We start from the raw sequence: 18,899 nt of genomic DNA on the forward strand, positions 1-18,899 counted from the left end.
TTTTTATAACTACTACATTAATTAATCATTTCACTTTAGGTAGGTTCAGTTATCTGCAGTTTGATGTTTAGAGGAAACTTTTGCTTATGGCATCATATCCAGATATTGCCAATAAAAGGGGGGGATATTACCATGAAACCCGACACCCAAATACAAGACCTGGGCAAAGGTTTAAAAGAAAGACAAATTTCTATATCTGCATTATTAACAGCTTATTGTTTAGGCACACAGCCAAAGAGGTAAAAAGGTTCTTTAAGGCATGGAAAAGAGTTGAGTTATCACTCTCACTCTCTCTCTCTCGGTGCGACTATGCAATCACATCTGTCGCATCAGCCTCAGTGATGGAGCACGTGTGGGCCAACGGAGAGTCTACACACCCATAAACAGAAACACACACACACACACACACACACACACACACACACACACACACACACACACACACAAAGTGAGACACCAGCTGAGGTATTGCGGTGCTGGCTATGCATAGTGACAGCCCACATTATTATTTATGCACACTCATAAAGGGAGAGGGTAAACTCTTCATAAATCACACATGCCCGAAAGGCTGGGAGAGAGATGGAGGGATGAGGAGGAGGAGGATGATGAGGAGGCAAGGAGTGGGAGACGAGAGGGGAAAGAGGGAGGCAAAAGAGCATGGGATGTGGGTTACAGGGGAGCTCCAGGCCTCGTATTTTTCAGGTCGGCAACACAAATATCAAACCAGCTCGTTCATCATTCCAGAAGTGCAAACACATCAGCGGTGGTTACACCAGTCCTGTTCCGCATCTGTGGACCTGACGCCCTGACACACACACACACACACACACACACACACGCACACACACACACACACACACACACACACACACACACACACACACACACACACACACATTCACTCGCAAACACGCACTGGATCGAGTGGTCTCCTGGCGCACAGAAAGTCATAACCTCTCTCACGTAAATGTGCATAAACACGCACAACTCAAACACACATTCACCCGCATACACAGGAAGAAACAGCACACATGTTCCAGCTCTCTACCCCAAAAGTCAGATCCAGAGTCTAATAATCAGCTTTCTTTTCCCTGTGGCCATCGCAGGGGCAGCTGCTACATCGAACCCTCCCCTCTTCATCCTCCTCCTCCTCCTCCTCCCTCCCTCCCTCCCTGCCTCTCTCCTTCCTCTCGGGATCTGACAGAGAAATAGAAGGAGTGATTAACTCAGAGCTGCGAGGCTGGCGCCCTCTCACCTGTGGCTCTCTCCACCACCGGCTGCTTCTCCCTCCTCCTCCTCCTCCTATTTCCATCTTAGACTTTTATACAATACGTCACCTCTTTCTCTGCCTGTCGCACTCATTTTTGTGCCGGCTCAGCTTTGATGTGATGTTTAGTCAGATTTGAAAAGAAAATCTCTACTTTTGTTCACTAATGGTCATGATATAAATGTTGTGCCTGTGATTTTTCATTCCTGGATTCAAAAAAGTACCTAAATACTCTTCCTCCCTGTATTGTTGGAGGTATTTTTCTACTAATATCACTTCTTGGGGGATAAACATTCTGGTTTCCAGCTGAGTTTACTGATATATGAGCTATACATTACTGACATTTGGTACCTGCCGTTGCCATGGAGAGCCAACATCACTCAGCCACTCAGGTGCTCAAGGGAGAAAGAAAAACACATACACTCCTGCAGGGTTTTTTTTCGTACACCCATCAACATACGTGTTCCTACCAACACGCCTTATTAGATAGTTATTGACTCAACATGAAAGCCTGGAGGGGAAAAGTGAGATTTGTGTTCCATTATATGTCTGCAAGCTTCATACCACACATGGTACCATCCATCAACACACAGCTCCCACTGCACGGTTACCCTTTCACTAACACTGCAAGTAGACATATAGTATATAATGTGTTTACACTCGCCTCTATATACAAATAGAATTGTCAAATTTAAATTCGAATCATTTTGTTTGGTGCAAAACCTCTAAGACCGATGTTTTACTGTCTTTATGGCATCCAATATGATCCTGTGGAAAATCCAGTGTATGAATGCACTCGGGGACTGTGCCTTAAGTGCTTTATTTTCAGTGCGATAAATCACTTTGTTTATGTATGAGCAGAAAGCAGATTCATTCTAAATACAAACTCCTCTTATATGACTAAAACCATCACTCCTCCCCCACGTAAGTCCCTCCTGTGTCAGATGTAGGCGGGCTAATAATTCGAGTGGCCTATTCAGACGCATTACCGTCCACAGAGCTCCATTCATTAAGCCAATCAGTTAGATGATGAGCTCGAGAGGCAGGAAAAATGAATGATAAGAATAACAGTGTGTGCGCGTCGTGCATGAAAGTGTGTCTGTGTGTGCAGTACGATAGACACAGATGTGGTTTCAGCTGCGTGATTGCAGCAGGAATCGTTAAATATTTAACCTAAATGAGTTGGATTTGGTATTTGCAAGCATTTATCCTCTGGTTGCTGTGAAAGTACACACTGCTACACACACAACACATTTGCGCGCGCACGCACACACGTCCAGGAGTGTGACTTTCTGCTGATTTGAGTTATTAGCAGTTGGAGTGAGCAGAGACTCAGTGAGCGGAGGGAAAACACACCACAATTTCACACACCCTCAGACATCACTCACACACACACACACACATATACACTAGTCTGGGGCAACGCCATCGAGAAAAACAGATGGCATGAGGCTGGTAAGGTCAGAGAGTAGATTTGCTGTAAACAAGTTGATCTATAATAGATCATTAGCTGGATGTGATTAGCTGCTCTGCAGGCTGCTGTGCCAAAATCACCACTAACTGGTGAAGCTAATACTGACAACAAACACAGCACAAGCTGCAGCTTCGCGACAATATCAAAGTGAATGAATTTGAATGTGTCTGTTTACTTTGTGTCACATATCAAGTCAGATTCTCATTTATTCAGGGTAATATGTTCATTTGAAACACGGAGCAGGACACAGGACGCTTCTTCCTCGTCCTCTCCTGCCACACTGGTTACATGCATGTGTCATCAGGACGGAGAGTCCGACAAGCACTGGACCTGTGTGGCCCCAGCCGGCTGCCCCCTCAGGTTCCTCCTGCCAGACCACAGCAGGCACAGGAAGGTCAGGATACAGTCTGACCGTCCCGCTCTGTTAGAAGCTAATGGGCGGTGTGATGGCGACACAGAGGGCAACCCAGAATCTGTGTGATTAACAGAGGCAGAGCCAGCACAGAACAAGATCCGAAGGTGTGATGACCGAGCACATTCTCCAGAAGGAAAACAGAAACTGGCCTTATCCTTACTGAATAACGCTCTTTTGCTTCATTGAACTGACAAATCACTTTGGAGAGGTGCCATCATTCAAAGTCAAAAGGTAGAGCAATGGATCGTCTAAAGAAATTAAAATTCCAAAGTGCAACTTTATGAGAAAAATCAACATGCGTGCAGTCAAATGAAAAAGCAGACAGGCACAGCAAGAATTATTTCTCCTTAAGCCTTCATTGAGCTCCCTCATCGTAATTACAATCAAACCAGGTTTGGTGAATGTGTGTGTGTGTGTGTGTGTGTGTGTGTGTGTGTGTGTGTGTGTGTGTGTGTGTGTGTGTGAGAGAGAGAGAGAGAGTGTGTGTAGGGGGTATTGTTAATTGAATATAATCAGATGAAGAGCTGTTGTGGTGCTCAGATGGGAGGGTTGAATCAAGGTCGAGGCTGATGAGATATGATCAAATCAGCTCAAGTGACCGAATCCCATTGGACAAACCGCCCCCGTCTGATCTGATCTGCAGGCAACGGTCTGTCACAGAGATAATCTAACTTTATTCAATATACTGTATGTTTACTGCATATTTGAATATATTAATACATCCCTGAAGTTCACAAGAAAGGGACAAAGCTGCTGCAGCAACTCATTGTCCCATCCAGTTCAAGAGGCCGGCAGCAAATCCTACATTTATGAAGCTTTGAAAAACGACTGAGCAGCTCTTATTAAAGCACTGAAAAAGCATCCATCTACTATCTAAACCTGCCTTTTAAAATGTAATATTTGAGCACTTGTACAAATAGAGGACAAAGTAATAGTTTTGCAAGTCACGCCTATAAAGTCTCATTCCACACGGCTGAAATCAAAGGAGTCAAAGTCAAAGTTGAGCTGCGGATAAAAGAGAACATTCACAGAAAACGGACAGATGCTATTTAGAAATAATAAATGATTTCACATAATGAGAATACTGCAGCCAAAACTAAAAAAAAAAAAAAAAAAAAAAAAAAAAAAAAAAAAAAGCAATTTGCAATTTAGTTTGAGACAATGGAATTTAAAATGCCCAACATGTCTGGAGCCCTCAGGCTTCAACCATGATGGCAACCTTAAGAAATAAATGTCCTTTTAGAAAACAAAAAAGGGCAAGAGTAAAATCAATTAAGTAGACAACAGAAAGAACATAATGACTACAGAAGAGCTGCAACTGATGTATTTTATACAGCGGGCATGTTCAGGGCATGTGAGGTTCCTGATAAATATTCAAAGGTGTGAGACAGAGACTCCATCCTCGCAGGTAAGGATGTATGGAACATGATTAGAATGTGGAGGTACTATTGATTATGATTAGGCTGGCATGCGTGTGACATTTTCTAATCAGCGCACTTGAACCTGGTGCTCCCGTTCATCACTGGCCATTCAGACAGTGTGCAGAGTTATGTGACTATTCAGATGCCAATCAAATGCGGCTCACCGTGGCGATGAATAAGGGGAGAGGAGGTGAGGGAGCGAGATGTCACGGAGCGTCAAAGACTAATCAGCACGTCTGCGCCTCGCAATCACGTCCCATTCACTAAACTTTTTCTCCATTGCGTTAGCACATTTTAAGTAATGCCTTATTGTCGCCTGTCAGAGGGGCTGACATCTGATATGTCATAAATGACTTGAGGCAAATCTCCCGACATAATTTACAAGAGAGCTCTCTTGGAGCTGGCGGAAATAAAAACTGCAGCAACATTATTTAATTTTATTGTGAGATCTGAAACTCGAGTGGACTTCAACAAATCCCTTCAAATAATTGCTATGCACACTGGATTGTTTTTATGCCAAGGCCTACAAAATGCTCCTGTAGGTTGAATTATTTGCTTGTCTGTATTGTTTGTATCTTTGAGGCTGTTGAATTAATTTCCTTCAAGTGACGTAACTTGAAATAATTACTCATGAAAGTTATTACTCCTCCCTGCTCTGTGCGCCATGGCAACAGTCCCTGAACTCTTTCATTTCCCCTCAGAACACATCTGTTCAATTTACAAAATCAAATGTATAAATCTTTCCTTACATGGTGCCCAATTTAATGAGGTCATTTTTCAGAGGTGTCATTTCGTCTGTGATATATGTTTCGTATATGAGAAACTGTCATGACCACAAACCTACTTAAAATATCGTAACACATTTCCATGTGACTGAGTCATTTTTGCAGCATGGCATGCTCCACTGTGACATGTACACAGAGAACATGAACGATGAGAAACGCCCTCGTAATCAAGCAGTTGACATTTCAGAGGGAGATCAGCTGGGACGTGCAACCTCACATTTACATTTCAGCAACCAGAGAGATGAGTACAGGAGGTTCATGGACGCCTTGTAGGCGCAGTGATTAAAAAGGGCTAATTAAAGATAGATGAAGGAAATCATTAAAAAAAATTTATTTTTATTAAATTTCCCATGAAATTAGATTTTTCATTTGCTTGAATGGGATGGGTCTTTTTTTTTTATTTATTTATTTTTATGTGTCTTTCACCTCGAAAACAAGTTCTGTGTAGATTAATGTGTACAGTATGTGCATGCACATGGAATGAGGAGTGACAGTCCACTTATGAGGAGACGATATGCTCCCTGAGTTTAATTCCCATTTTGGAGGAGATTGGCGTGACAAGAGAGGACACTCATACATGGCCAACATTCAAATTTCAGATGTGGATGAAGGAGAGGCGTGATGGGAGATGGCTTTATAATCAAGCAGCATCTGTATAAAGTTTCATGTGTGCAGCATCTGAGCCAAGTATCTCACCAACGAGCACCGGAAACAGCAGCAGTCAGGTATGTATATGTACAGGAGGGATCACCAAGTGAAATCTTGTCTATAACTTATATGCTAATAACATGCTGCCACCGGACAGCCTGCCTGACAGCTCCTGTGTTCCACAGAGACGTATGGGAGTATTGGCCGCAACTAATGCAGGAGCCCAAAGAACTGTGAATAGAGGAGAGTGACGGTTCTGGTCGCAGTAAATGGGTGAATGTGTAGAGGTACAATAAAGCACTACATCTGCTAATAACTGCTTTCACCCGGAGCGAGACAGAGGATACGGAGGCATGAGGGAAAATGGAGAGGAAGAGGAAGAGGAAAGGAAACTTTCAATCTCATCAAAGTATTGAGTCAGATTGTATATTTTGGGTTTTATATGATAAGAAAATGTGGAATTTACCATTTTAGAAGAATCAATAACAAATGATACCAGTCATGTACATCCTGAATTGCCAATGATGGTTGACAACTATTCACAAATCTTATGGTCACATACAAGCTCACTCCACGTGTGAGTGGAAAACTACATGGCTGAAAAAGACACATAAATGCACTGAAGGCTAACTAGTCTCTAAACTACAGTAATTTGGTCATAACAGCCCGACCAAAGAGAAAAAGATCAAATATGAGTGACTCCTCTTCACTATGAACAAAGTAGTGGGGTAATCTGAGGTCAATGACTTCAACCACCATCCTTCCAACTGTCATCTGAGAGCTGCAGGGCGCACAGACACATCCTCCACACTCACAGTAAAAGGGCCAAAGAGAAGCGGACTATAATGGAGTGAACTGTGACCTGCAGTGGTCTCTTTATACTGTGGTCTTTTGTGTCTGGGAGTGTGCGCTGTGTATATGCGGTCACACCTCAGCCAACACCCCATGGCCTTCTCCACATTCATCGGATTGATATTAATATTCATGAAGATGGCTGGTGGCCGGTGTCTCGAGATGGGGGGCTAATGAACAGAGTGTGTATGCATGTTGGTGTGTGTGTGTGTGTGTGTCTGCATGCCACAGATGCGGGGGGCAGAACTGTAATCAAATCACAGCCACCCCTCATCTCCGCCCTCATCAACCACCAGTGGCGCTCCTTCCACACACGCTACTGCTAACATAATATGCTACATATTTCCCTGCGGCTTGGCACAGACAATGGACGTGTGTGTGTGTGTGTGTGTGGCTGTTTGCTTGAGTGTGCGTGTTGAATAATAGTCGGGGGCTGGTCCAGATAAAGAGGTCTGGACTCGTGGCTAAGCTAAGCACTAGGCGTACAAATAGCCAGCCATTATCTCTCATTAGCATCCGCGGCTAACACGGGGCCCACGCTGGGCGGTGGAGGGCCCTCACAATGGGACCACTCCGGTATGATTGATGGCGAAACAGCGTTGGCCACAATAACGGGACAAAAAAGAAAAGCACTAAAGATCGAATCCGCCGGCTGCGACGAGGTAATAAAAATGTAGACAAACAAAAGGAAGTCAGACTAATCAAGAATGCCAGGCACAGCTCATTAATCTATAAGAGCCGACACTGTTTGGAAGCCCGGAGATAAGTCAGATGACTGGCACGTTGTGAGCATCACGCACGCTCGTCCTATTCCGCCTGGTATCTTTTCATCAGCAACAAAAACAAAAGGATAAAATGAGAAGTGAAGATGAAAGGGGGGGGGAGGGCGTTTTGAGAATTGGGTGAAAGCCGAGAGAGCATGGAAACAAAGGTAAATAGGACAGTTCCTGCTCGGTGCAGGTTCTACTGCAGCGTTCGCTCAGCGTGGCCCGCGATCACAAAACACCCACCGCAGCTCGAGGAGGAAAGCCGACATCAGGTTAACTTGTCGGGGGGAGAATTTGATCAAATGCCAGAGTGAGATTTGAATTATAGCACTTCATCAACGCTCTGAGGTTGCAGAGAGAGAGAGAGAGAGAGAGAGAGAGAGAGAGAGAGAGAGAGAGAAAAAAGCAGGTTTAGGTTGGAAAATGATTCATTAAAATCTATGACTCATCCCTCTGTGCACAAACAAGATGGAGATCTCATGATTATAATTCCATCATCCCAGAAAATGAAGCCTCTGTTCTCTGTTATTGCAAAAAGCAGTTTTTCCTCCAATTGAAGATTCTCACTGAGTTTACACATCTATTATTTAGCTCTGTCCCCTTTTTCACAAAGAGTGTTTTGCCAAACTTGCAGTCCTACATGCACGCGCGCGCGCGCACACACACACACACACACACACACACACACACACACACACACACACACACACACACACACACACACTACTGTTCGTGCATCTTAAAACACCAATTGTAATTGCGTGGTACAGGCTTGGCTGAATATTTCATTTCCATTTCATTTGGCCTTCTTGCTGAGTAAGTGTTGGTAATTTATCATTTATCTGGACCCGGGGCTTATGAATATGGATTTTGGGCAGTTTATTAGCACATCTTAGGAATGCATTATGGGAAATTAGCAAGGGGAATGAAATTTGCTCTTCACAGGAATTGGGCCACTGTCTGTGTGTGTGTGTGTGTGTGTGTGTGTGTGTGTGTGTGTGTGTGTGTGTGTGTGTGTTAAAACCCATCTTTTATGAAGTTGGTGTTCTGGAGAACTTCCCTCTGCACATGGCTGATGCCCTTTCAGTACAATTGAACAAGACAACTAAATCTAAATCAACGCAGCACAGTGACCCCTCCTCCTGCTGTGCTTTCTGAGCCACTGGCGGAGAGAAGAGGAAAGCTATGCAAGTCGTGTAAGGAGTGAGTTAAGATGCAATCAAACCCCGCAGCAGAAAAACTAATTCTCTCATATTTGGTTGGTTTGGAGTGCTAATAGACAGTGACAAGCAAACCAAGGTTTAGATTCACAAACACCTTGTTTATTGGACATCCTGTCATCCTGCCAGGCTGGAGACTTTAGTAGGGAGTCCAAACAAATCCTCTACAAGACTCTAAGCATGGCTGAGAATGACAGACTCTGCTGTAATTTACTGTCTCTCAACCCAGGCGAGAACAATCAAGACGCAGCTAACTACCAGCACGACAGCTCGTTTTGTTATGCTAAGCTGTCCAACTGTGAGGAGAGCTGTCTGTCAGGTGTCAACAAGGCTATGTGCAGGGTGGATAAGGGGGAGAGGACAAAACTGTATAAGCTTAGATAAACCAAATCCAAAGATATAACTAATCATTCGTTTACTGAGGTATAATACTTGAATTAAAGAAATAAACCTCCTCACCTTGTCTCTGTCTTCCACCAGATCATTCAGCAGGTCGTCCTTGTCCAGGATGCCTCCTTCAGGGTACTCCAAGTGGTGGGTCATCACTGCACTGTCCCCGTGTTTCTGAAATAGCCCAGATTATTATGAATTATCCTTCAAATCCCTGAGAACAATGAATTATTAGACCTATTATTAGACAAACAACCACAAGTTTGACCAGCCAATCGGCTCACAGTTTAGTTCTGATGTCCCGAATCTTTAACTGGTCCAGACTGTGATTAATTAGAAAGAGCAAGGAAATCAATGTGTCAAACAAAAACACACATATTGATCAGAATCCTCGTTCTTTGCAAATTAATTATACTGACTTTAACAGGGATCAAAATATGCCATAAATGTTTACAGAAACATAAAATGTCAGGATGTCCTGAAGCTCTAATTAGTCACCATTGTGTGCACAAACCCAGCTACTACCATTTATGCACAAGAAACGATAGCTATATTTAACACACAATGCTTACAATAACTGTCATACAAGCAACGGCCAAAATAAATAAAGTATCTCTGTTGGATGTACAGTAACAATGTGCACCCTGACAATCACCATTTACTACAGATTCCCTTCCAAAGTAATGAAGAAATATGGCAGAATTTTCCCCTGAGGTTTATTATTCCAGCCCATTTACCGTTTGTTATGATTTACAATATTTTGAAGGCTGTTCATAAGGATTTTTGTGACATTATATAAATGTTAGGTATAAAAAAAAATGTTGCCAAATTCTTTATACAAAGCTTTTAGTCGAGAGAATATAAAATAATACACAGTTAAACAGGATTCCCTCATCCGAGGATATGACTGGTAAAAATAGCTCAGATGTGACACAACGCTGACAGTCAGTCAACATAATCATCACACGTACTGTAATCCCCGACAGAGCAGCAGGTTTTCCTGTTTGTTGGACAGGTAAAGTAGGAACAGGTGACCTCCATCACACTGTACAGGCACAACACCAGAGGAATGTGTGTGTGAGGTGGGGGAGGACAGAGACTTTTCCAGTTTTGCCACTCAGCGGGGAGTGGTGGGTGAATTCCAGGCCGGTTTCACTATCGCCAGGAAGAGGTCAGAGATGAACACACACACACATCCACAGGAACTACATACAGCTGGCACTCCAGTCGCTGACAAAGACAACAAGGACTTTTGACTGAGCCACAATCTGAAATCTGTGTGCTTTTTGGAAAATTAAATCAACAGAGAAGTGTGTGAACAATGGCGTCTTCCCCTTTTTGTGACCCGGTATACACGCACGGTCTGGTGCGGTGCTGCTGTGCAGGTCAATTGCATCTGCTGACAATTTAGGATGAGCCCTGGGATAAATTGCGTAAATTATAAACACAAAGTCAAACAGAAATCCAACTTGCTGGACGGGTTAAACTTAGCCTCGTTGAATAAATATTTGCGGTTTGTTTCCCACATTTCTATTAGAAGTAACTCGTAGACGAAGAAAAATAAATCTTTGACAAGCCTTATCATTGCTAACAATGTGTACAGTAGAAAATGGCCCATTAGGAACTGCCCATACCAATAACCAATCTGTCCAGAGCAACACAAGACTACATTACCGGCTAAATTACCGGCTATAGGCAAGAAGCCTCGGAGGCTGAAATGAGTTTGGCTGAGACCCAGAGAGCAGTTTCTGCTGTCTCACTGAGCTCCCGTTGTGAATGGGCTAGTTCTTGCTCGGCTGCATCCGAATGTGAATTACGGGCGCGAAAAAAAAAAAGAAAAAGAGGGTGTCTGTCTTTGACAATGGGCCAAGTCCATTCTCTTAAAACAAATGGTTTGGAGAGGCTGGGATTTCAATCACAGGAATAAAGGCAGAACCTCCCTTTCTTCACAAGTGACAACAATACCAGTGGCAGACCTGTGAGATGGAGCAAGAAGAGTTTGCAACTACAGAATTCCTTGCAGGTTGCACACAATGTTATGACTGTGTTATGCAAACTTACACACAATGGAAATATCTCGATGTCAGAGCATCCTCACTGGAAAAAAACGTTACTGCAGCATAACAATTGGGAGTAAGGCTCTGAATCTTCTTTATTAGAATTCAGTAAAGTTATGTGGATGGAACAAAAACTTGACTGAGGGCACAGTGCAGCTCCCACACGGTATACAGCTCACATAAAGTACACTTGTCTAGTAGTTTATCTTCAAAAAGGCAAGCGTGTGGGTGTATTTTGGATGCAACAGCAGAATAATTAACTTCGAAAGACAATCCTTCCAATCCCGTCGCCAACAGACTAACATTAGAGCAGCGAGCTTCAGCAACAGCGAAGGACTCGACCCACAAACACACTGCAGCAATTTACACAACGAAGAAGACAAGCTGGTTCACAGTGTGTTTGGTTTCTAACGCATTTTGGATAATGATGTCTTTCTGCATTACTAAAAGGTGCAGCAGAGAGGCTGCTCTCCTCTGCTGGAGACGTGACATTAACAAGTACTTGGCTTTCTGTTTTGCATCTTACATCAGCGCACGCACACAAACTAAAATCCATTTAACCAGAAGTGTAGCTCAGTTAAACACACTTTTTATTTCATTATTCTTACACTGTGAAGATGACTCCAAAATTGTAAATAAACAGCACACACTCATAGCTTCAACATATAGGCTACAAGTCTTGAACTCATGACTCCTAAAATTGTAATGTGCAACAGAGCAAGCTGACCTGACTTAAAACTGACAAATGAATGCTAAAAAGTGACGTCATTGTACAGTGCGGAAACCAGAAATATAGATGCTTTTAAAATTTAGAAATCCTGTGCATATTGATCATTTTCAAATGTTTCTTATAGAAGCAGTACATGTGAGATGGAGACACAGAAACTGGCTGTGCACAGCTGGAGCAAAGACGTCAGCACCGAGCATTGACACCTCGCCAGAAAAGCCGGTCCAACCTGAATGGCTGCCGGCATTCTTCTGCCTCTCACTGACAACACTGTTTATGTGAAGTATGTATGTATGTGTGTGTGTGTGTGTGTGTGTGTGTGTGTGTGTGTGTGTGTGTGTGTGTGTGTGTGTGTGTGTGCGTAACATGGCAGCATCAAAGGAGGGAAGGACAGTAATTGGCTCTTTTGGGATGACATCACTTCCCCAGCATGAACACATACGCACACACACACACACACACCTTAATGAAATGAGAGGCATCCAAGTGGTTTTCAGGCAAAGGACTAATTCACATCACTGGATTAGAGCGCGAGAATGCCCGAATGTTAATGAGCATCACCTCAGCGAGCCGAGCTTTAGCACGCCTGGCATCCTCGCAGCCTTTTTCCTCACGAGGCCTTAAGAAACACACACTCCTCCCTTTCTACCTGGTGATGAAAAGGGATGAATGCATGACTCTTCAGAGGGAAAGTAATCTGTAGGAAGGAAAGAGGGCAATAAAAAGAAGTTCTTCTGAAGTCCCTCATTGTCAATCCCCGATAATTCCACCTCAGTCTTCCCGTGAAATAAATAACAAAAGGAGTTGGGAGCCAGTCAGTCAGCAGCAGACGAGAATCACCGTGACAGTTAAAAGAGTAAATTCCCTGCAAATTACACCATTAAGTCCCCTATCATTTAAAGCAATATCTTTCCTTCTCCCTCCCTCTCCACACTCTGCTGAGCAAACACAGCACCACTCGAGAACAGTGAAGCGCCGGGGCGATTAGTGAAGCTAAATTCAGTGAGGCTACAGCGGTGGCAGTGGTGGTGGGGATGGTGGAGGTGGAGATGGTGGTGGTGGGGGTGTTGGGAGTGGGGGTGGGGTGCTATTTCACACTTTGATCCTCGGAAGAATGAGTAATTACAAAGCTGCGGGAGCAGAGTGTGGATTTAGCTGTGACAAAAAGATGAAATTCCTGAATGAACATGTCGATGAGGAGCTGTCGTCAAGTCCTACCCATCGATGCTAGTGAGAGGACGAGAGACGAAAGCTGTGAAGACCTTCCTCTCTGAAGGTAGAGGACAACCAGAGATGGAGAACACACCTACACTCAATTGTAATCAGGGGCCAAATTAACAGAAATACATGTATAGATACTGTAAACTCTCTCTCTCTCTCTATACATAAATACATACATACATTTACATATACATATACAAACTCTCGGTCGGGTAGCATTTCGATGAGAAACAGACAAAGAGTCACATCTACTTTTTAACGTCACGATGTTTGGGAAGCCAAAATTTAAAGCCACATTCCACCAGCCGCCTGTCGTGCTGCAACGGCTTTCATCTAAAGACAAAACTCCACAGTTGTGTTTGTATTGGGGGATTATTTGCCTTCAGGGATCAGTAACTCAAAATGAATCTCTAATCCACGACTTCGGCAGTTTGATGAATGAAGACACTTAAATCCAAAGTCACAAACAACCCTGAGGAAGAGAAACCAGCAGGTTTGAACACTTCAATTAAACTTTTAAAAAAAATGCATGTAGCATAGCTGAGCCCTGACGCACACGGGACAACTGCTGTCCCTCCTACATACATGAGAAGCAGGGCAAAGGGCTTCCAGTTTGTTTGGTGAGCTGTCAATGCAGAGACCGCATAGGGGATGTAATCTGAACCAGCACAAACAGACCGTGAGACAGAGAGACAGAAACAGTACCTGGCTGTTGCCCCTGAGAATTCACGGCAGTCAGAGTCTACATGCTGGTCCCCGCGGCGATGGGGGACAGTCCATCCCAGGACAGTAATCCAGACAAACCGAGGGCAGTCGGGCGTTGTTAGGAGTCTTCACGTCATCACAGACAACAAAGTTCATATTTAAGCAAAAAGTGTTTGTCGGTTCAAGTGTCTGAAATGTGAGAATTCGCTGCTCTCAGCGTTTTATACTGTCAATCAGACAAAACATGTTATTTCAAACGCCCTTTGGGGAAATTGTGATGAGCCGATACACTATTTGTCAAAATATTTAATCAGAAACGACAGTCCAACTTACATAAGTGGGCAATAATTACAAATTAAGGTTTGTTGCTTTTGGAGTAGTTATATACATGACAGATGGAGCTACATAATATTTCCTTTATTTTTCTAAAAGTTATACATCCTCACACCTTAGGTGCAAATCTTTACACGACTCCCACAATCCTCTCCTTCTACGTTTGACGCCATTGCAGCAGTAATTGAAAATGTGTGGAAACTATCACCATCCTGATCATGTGCCCGCTCATATTCTACAAATCACACTGTATAATGAGCAGTGATTTTCTATAGTTACAGGCTTTGTCGGTTAACATAACTGTTATCTCGACGACTGCGATGAAAGCAGCCGCACACGTACGGAGACGCAGCTGACATCACATTAAAATAAACTGCTAATTAGGAAGGTCTACACGCAGTGAGACTGTGCACAAGCCTGTTTGGCCTGCTCATAAACACACTCACTGCTTGTGATTAAACCCAGGTTTTTGACACTGTCCCTGCTGTCAGCGGTGAGGCCGGCGAGTGGAGAAATGCGCGGTTAATGTGGGCGCTAAGTGGTTTCTGCTGGCAGGACCGGCCGGCTCGTCTGGTCAGATCTACCTCGGCCCTCTCTGGCAGCTACGGAGCGGGACTGTCCTCGCGATGATCTGCCTCTATTACGAGAGGACTGCCGAGTCAGCGTCTAGCAGCGGCTCGTAATTAACATGCTTGGTGAAAAGCAATCAAGGCCCGGGTGGATTCTAATCACCACGCTCGCACTCGGCCCGCTGCAGCTTGTGCAGTGCAGCGTGTCTCGCCGAGAATCAACAGGGACAGCCAGGCAGAGGGGGCGAGGCTGTGACTGTCAGTGAAGCAGAGACGAGACAGCTCAGGGGACACTGAGTGAGATGAGCTCATCTGTGTGTATGTGTGTGTGCGGCCACCTGGATGTTTGTGTATGCTCCCTTCACTGTGGGGAAGCAATCCATCGAGGCATCCAGCCACGCAATCGGTCCCTCCACCCCTGCTTCCGCGGCTTCTCGCATCCCCACGAGGCAGCCTCTCGCTTCACCTATAGGGGCAGGGTGTGTGGGCAGGCTGAGGAGGGGGATGGTGTGTGTGTGTGTGTGTGGGGTGGGTCTACTCAGCCGATAAGACCGCAGCCTGTCACCAATCCTAATCCCCAATCACTCACAGGACAAAGCCTCCTGTCCACCACGCACCTCCCCGACTGCGGCCACATTGAGGACATCAAACAGTAAACTTCCACCTGCCCGCTGAGATACCAGGACTGGAACAGGGAGCTATTGTACAGGTAGACAGCCGGGGCTGCAGCCAGCACCGCTCGCATCCTCCCAGAGACGAAACACACATGAGCGCGCTATCACGCTGGGACAGCAAGCACATAAGCTGCTGATTAATAAAAAGGTCAGTTCGGCAGAATGATTAATGTTCAAGTGATTGCAACATCAGGGAGCAGAAAGCTGGGGGTTCGTGTCTTTGTGTGTGCACGAACGTATTTGGAAAGTGTCAGTGAGGCATTCACAAAAACACACTAGAAAACAACAAGCATTAAGCATTAGTTTGTTAGCAATCGGGTCAGTACACACATTATTAATAAGTAGTACATGTTTAAATTCGCCAACAGACCTGAGGTTCCCCTGAATCCTACGACAGCAGTATTTGACCCTGCAGGACAGCTCAACAAGCTGTGGGTGTGATCTTCTCTGATCCTGCTCACCTGAAATGTTTACTATGCTTACGGTTGCACTGATAGACCCAGTAATTATGAGACAAAATCACAATCACACATTTTTCTGTAAAAGAGACAAATTACTCACTTGTGAACAAAATCTTCTGCCAAATGACGGCTGTAAGATTGTCCCAAAAGCATTGACAACCAAAACGCCAAACTGGATAAAATGGCAGCTCACTACTTGGCCAAAAGCAGGGCTGAGCAATAAATCTGTATGTGATCGTATCATGATATCAAACTAGATATTTCAGATTTTGGATGTCGTAACATTGTAAAATGGCATAATTGTTGTCTTTTCCTGGTTTTAGGCTGAATTGCAGTACAGTGGTGTAATTTTCTGAGCTTACCAGACTGTTCTTGCTCTTCTATTTTTTTTTGTCATTATATCCACATTACTGATCTCTTTATGGATATTTTGTGAAAGAACCAACTGTCATCACTGAAATATCATTGCAATATCAATATTGAGATATTTGGTAAAAGAAAAAAGGCCTGGCCAAAAGACACGTAATGTTTATTTTTCCATCTTTGAAGGATCTATTTCTTTGTGAGGCATTATTTCTTAGAAAGATGTTGTGAATGAGTTTGGCAGAGACGTTTTATAGTTTCAAAACAAAGCACATAAGTTTGTTGATGGTGTTTTTGTATTTGCTAACTACACTGCCTTTTTAAACAGCGGGGCGTTTATGAAACATATTGTTTGTTTGTTATGTTCTGACAGGAAATTATCTCTAGACTATCTTGACTGCTCAGCAAATGTTTTACATCGTTTGTTTAAATCTTTTAAAAAAAAAAATTAAAAAAAAAAATTAAAAAAAAAAGCCTGACTGGGACATGCTGTTCGTGCTCCTGCTGGTAAGAAAAAAGTTAATAACCTCACAATGTTTTACAAACCATTTACAAACTTTTTATGAATGAGAAGTTTAATAGAGCAATAGTAGTAGCTATACTTAAGTAACAGGTCCTTTCCTGTTTAATTTAAGATAGAAATAAGTTATGTGAATCATACTACTAAAGAAAAATGTCACGTGACCCACACCTCAGCCAAATTGCCAGAGCTCGCGCTTACACAACGTTAGGGGGGAAAAGGTGGAGTGAAACTACCGTGTTACGCGCGCACAATAAAGTTACAATGGTGTAATGGGGAAAGGAAAGTTGGAAAGGATACGTTTTTAAGAGTGTTTACCTGCTCCAAAATCCTGCGGTACCTCCGCGTGGCTTGGTCGATTAAGTCCCGGACCGTCCATCCAGCTTTGCAGGGAACCACCACGGTGGTGTCCCCAAAAGTTACCGTAACTTTCATACCGTCCGCGAGTTCAAGCGGTTTTTGTTTTTTTGGGGGTTTTTTTCAAATAGTTTGGAAAAATAATACAATTTCGGGAAGTTTCTCGCCGCCGAGCAGCTCCCTCGGTCGGAGAAAAGTGGCACCTGCCCGTCGAAACTGGAGCAACAGGTGTGTTGCGAACAATCTGCGGTCGCAGGTCGGGGACGAAATCACAAATCCTCCGAGGACATGTTGGTGTCCAGCCAAACCGTCGTAAGAAATTGGAGAAACCCGGTAATTACGGTCGCGGAGTGCGAGTTTCAGTCATGTTGAGCTGTCCGCTGTTACACCCAAACAAAACAAACCGAGACAGGAACCCGGAAGAAATCTCGGCGACTCTGGCACTCCAGGAAATCATGTTCCCACCGTCGCTCTCCAGGCTGGTACCTGGTCATGTTTCATGTATGTTTCATGCAGCATTATTCACGTCAAATACAAATTCTCAACAATCATTATCCAAGAAGACACTTTTCATTTTATCTTTTTTTTTTATTTCATTTTATTTTATGTAAAAGAGACAGAAGTAGCAAGCAAAGACCAAATTGGAAAAAATAAATAAACATTTTGTGCGTTTCCATACTCTTGTAAACTATTTCAAAGGATGGACAGACAGACTATGAAGGAAACTGTCTTCATGTACCTGCAGAGAAATATATTAGTTGAACTCCCTCCCAACTCTAATTCCCCTACACACACACACACACACACACACACACACACACACACACACACACACAACTACCTCCCCTTTATTCTCTGTCATTTTATGTCATTAGGTGTATTGTGAAATTGTCTTCATGGATATTAATGGCCACCGACACACTCCCGTGCTTTATTCTTATTCCCTGGCATTGTTTGGTTTTTGCTCGCGGGAATCCCCCACCCCACCCCATCAAATCGGAAAGCCACACACGGCAGATGGATTCATAATTGGGACAAGCAATTATTTCCACTGCCGGTGTAATTCATCCGAAATGTAGGGGACGGAACAATGAAGGCCCGACAGCCTCTTCTGCCTCTTGTTTCATCTCACTCCTCTCACAAACAAGGTGAGTGTGGGACGATGAGGGAGGGAGCCAGGACGAAGAGAAAATAGAGGGATGGAACAATTGAAAGAAAGAGATTATGTCTAATTAATAAACTGTGTATGACTGCGTCCTTGTCCATAATCCCTGGTGACTGATTTTTAAGACAGCATAATTTCATACCTGGTTTAACAGAGTCACACAGAGTATGTGATGCTGGTTGTGTTCCCTGAGCTGCCCGCCCATCAGTCAGTGCAACTTTATCGTTGCCAGCACTTGGAAACACAAATGTTCCACTGCTGGCTGCACTTCTATTCAGTCGCCAGCCAAACATGTGTCATTAAAACCCTCGGAGCTGAGAAAATTAGTGATAAAGCTGTAAGCTGCTTTTTTTTTTTTTCTGGGATGCGACACAAAAAAAAAAAAAATGTCTCTGTTGATGGATGGCACCCTTCTTCACACCAACACACTGACTAGCTTACATTCAAACTGTCAGTCAATGAAAGGCTTCATTGCTTGCTCAGTCTTTAAAGTAACTTTCCACTCTCA

The 18,899-nt window shown here is 43.7% G+C and overlaps 1 protein-coding gene across 1 annotated transcript in view; it reads right to left on the bottom strand.

The window, feature by feature from the left end:
- Positions 1 to 17,628, bottom strand: part of pard3ba (par-3 family cell polarity regulator beta a) — a 131,121-nt gene extending 113,493 nt beyond the window's left edge. The window contains exons 1-2 of the mRNA XM_069166398.1: positions 17,188 to 17,628; positions 9,309 to 9,413 (exon numbers count right to left, since the gene is read on the bottom strand). Coding sequence (XP_069022499.1) covers positions 9,309 to 9,413; positions 17,188 to 17,304 — 222 coding nt within the window. The 5' untranslated portion in view covers positions 17,305 to 17,628. The remainder of the gene's footprint in view (positions 1 to 9,308; positions 9,414 to 17,187) is intronic.
- Positions 17,629 to 18,899: the final 1,271 nt, after the last annotated feature.

Source organism: Embiotoca jacksoni, unplaced genomic scaffold (genome assembly GCF_022577435.1).
Source record: "Embiotoca jacksoni isolate LCO1_2020_lvr unplaced genomic scaffold, fEmbJac1.0.p SCAF_38, whole genome shotgun sequence".
NCBI lineage: Eukaryota > Metazoa > Chordata > Actinopteri > Embiotocidae > Embiotoca > Embiotoca jacksoni.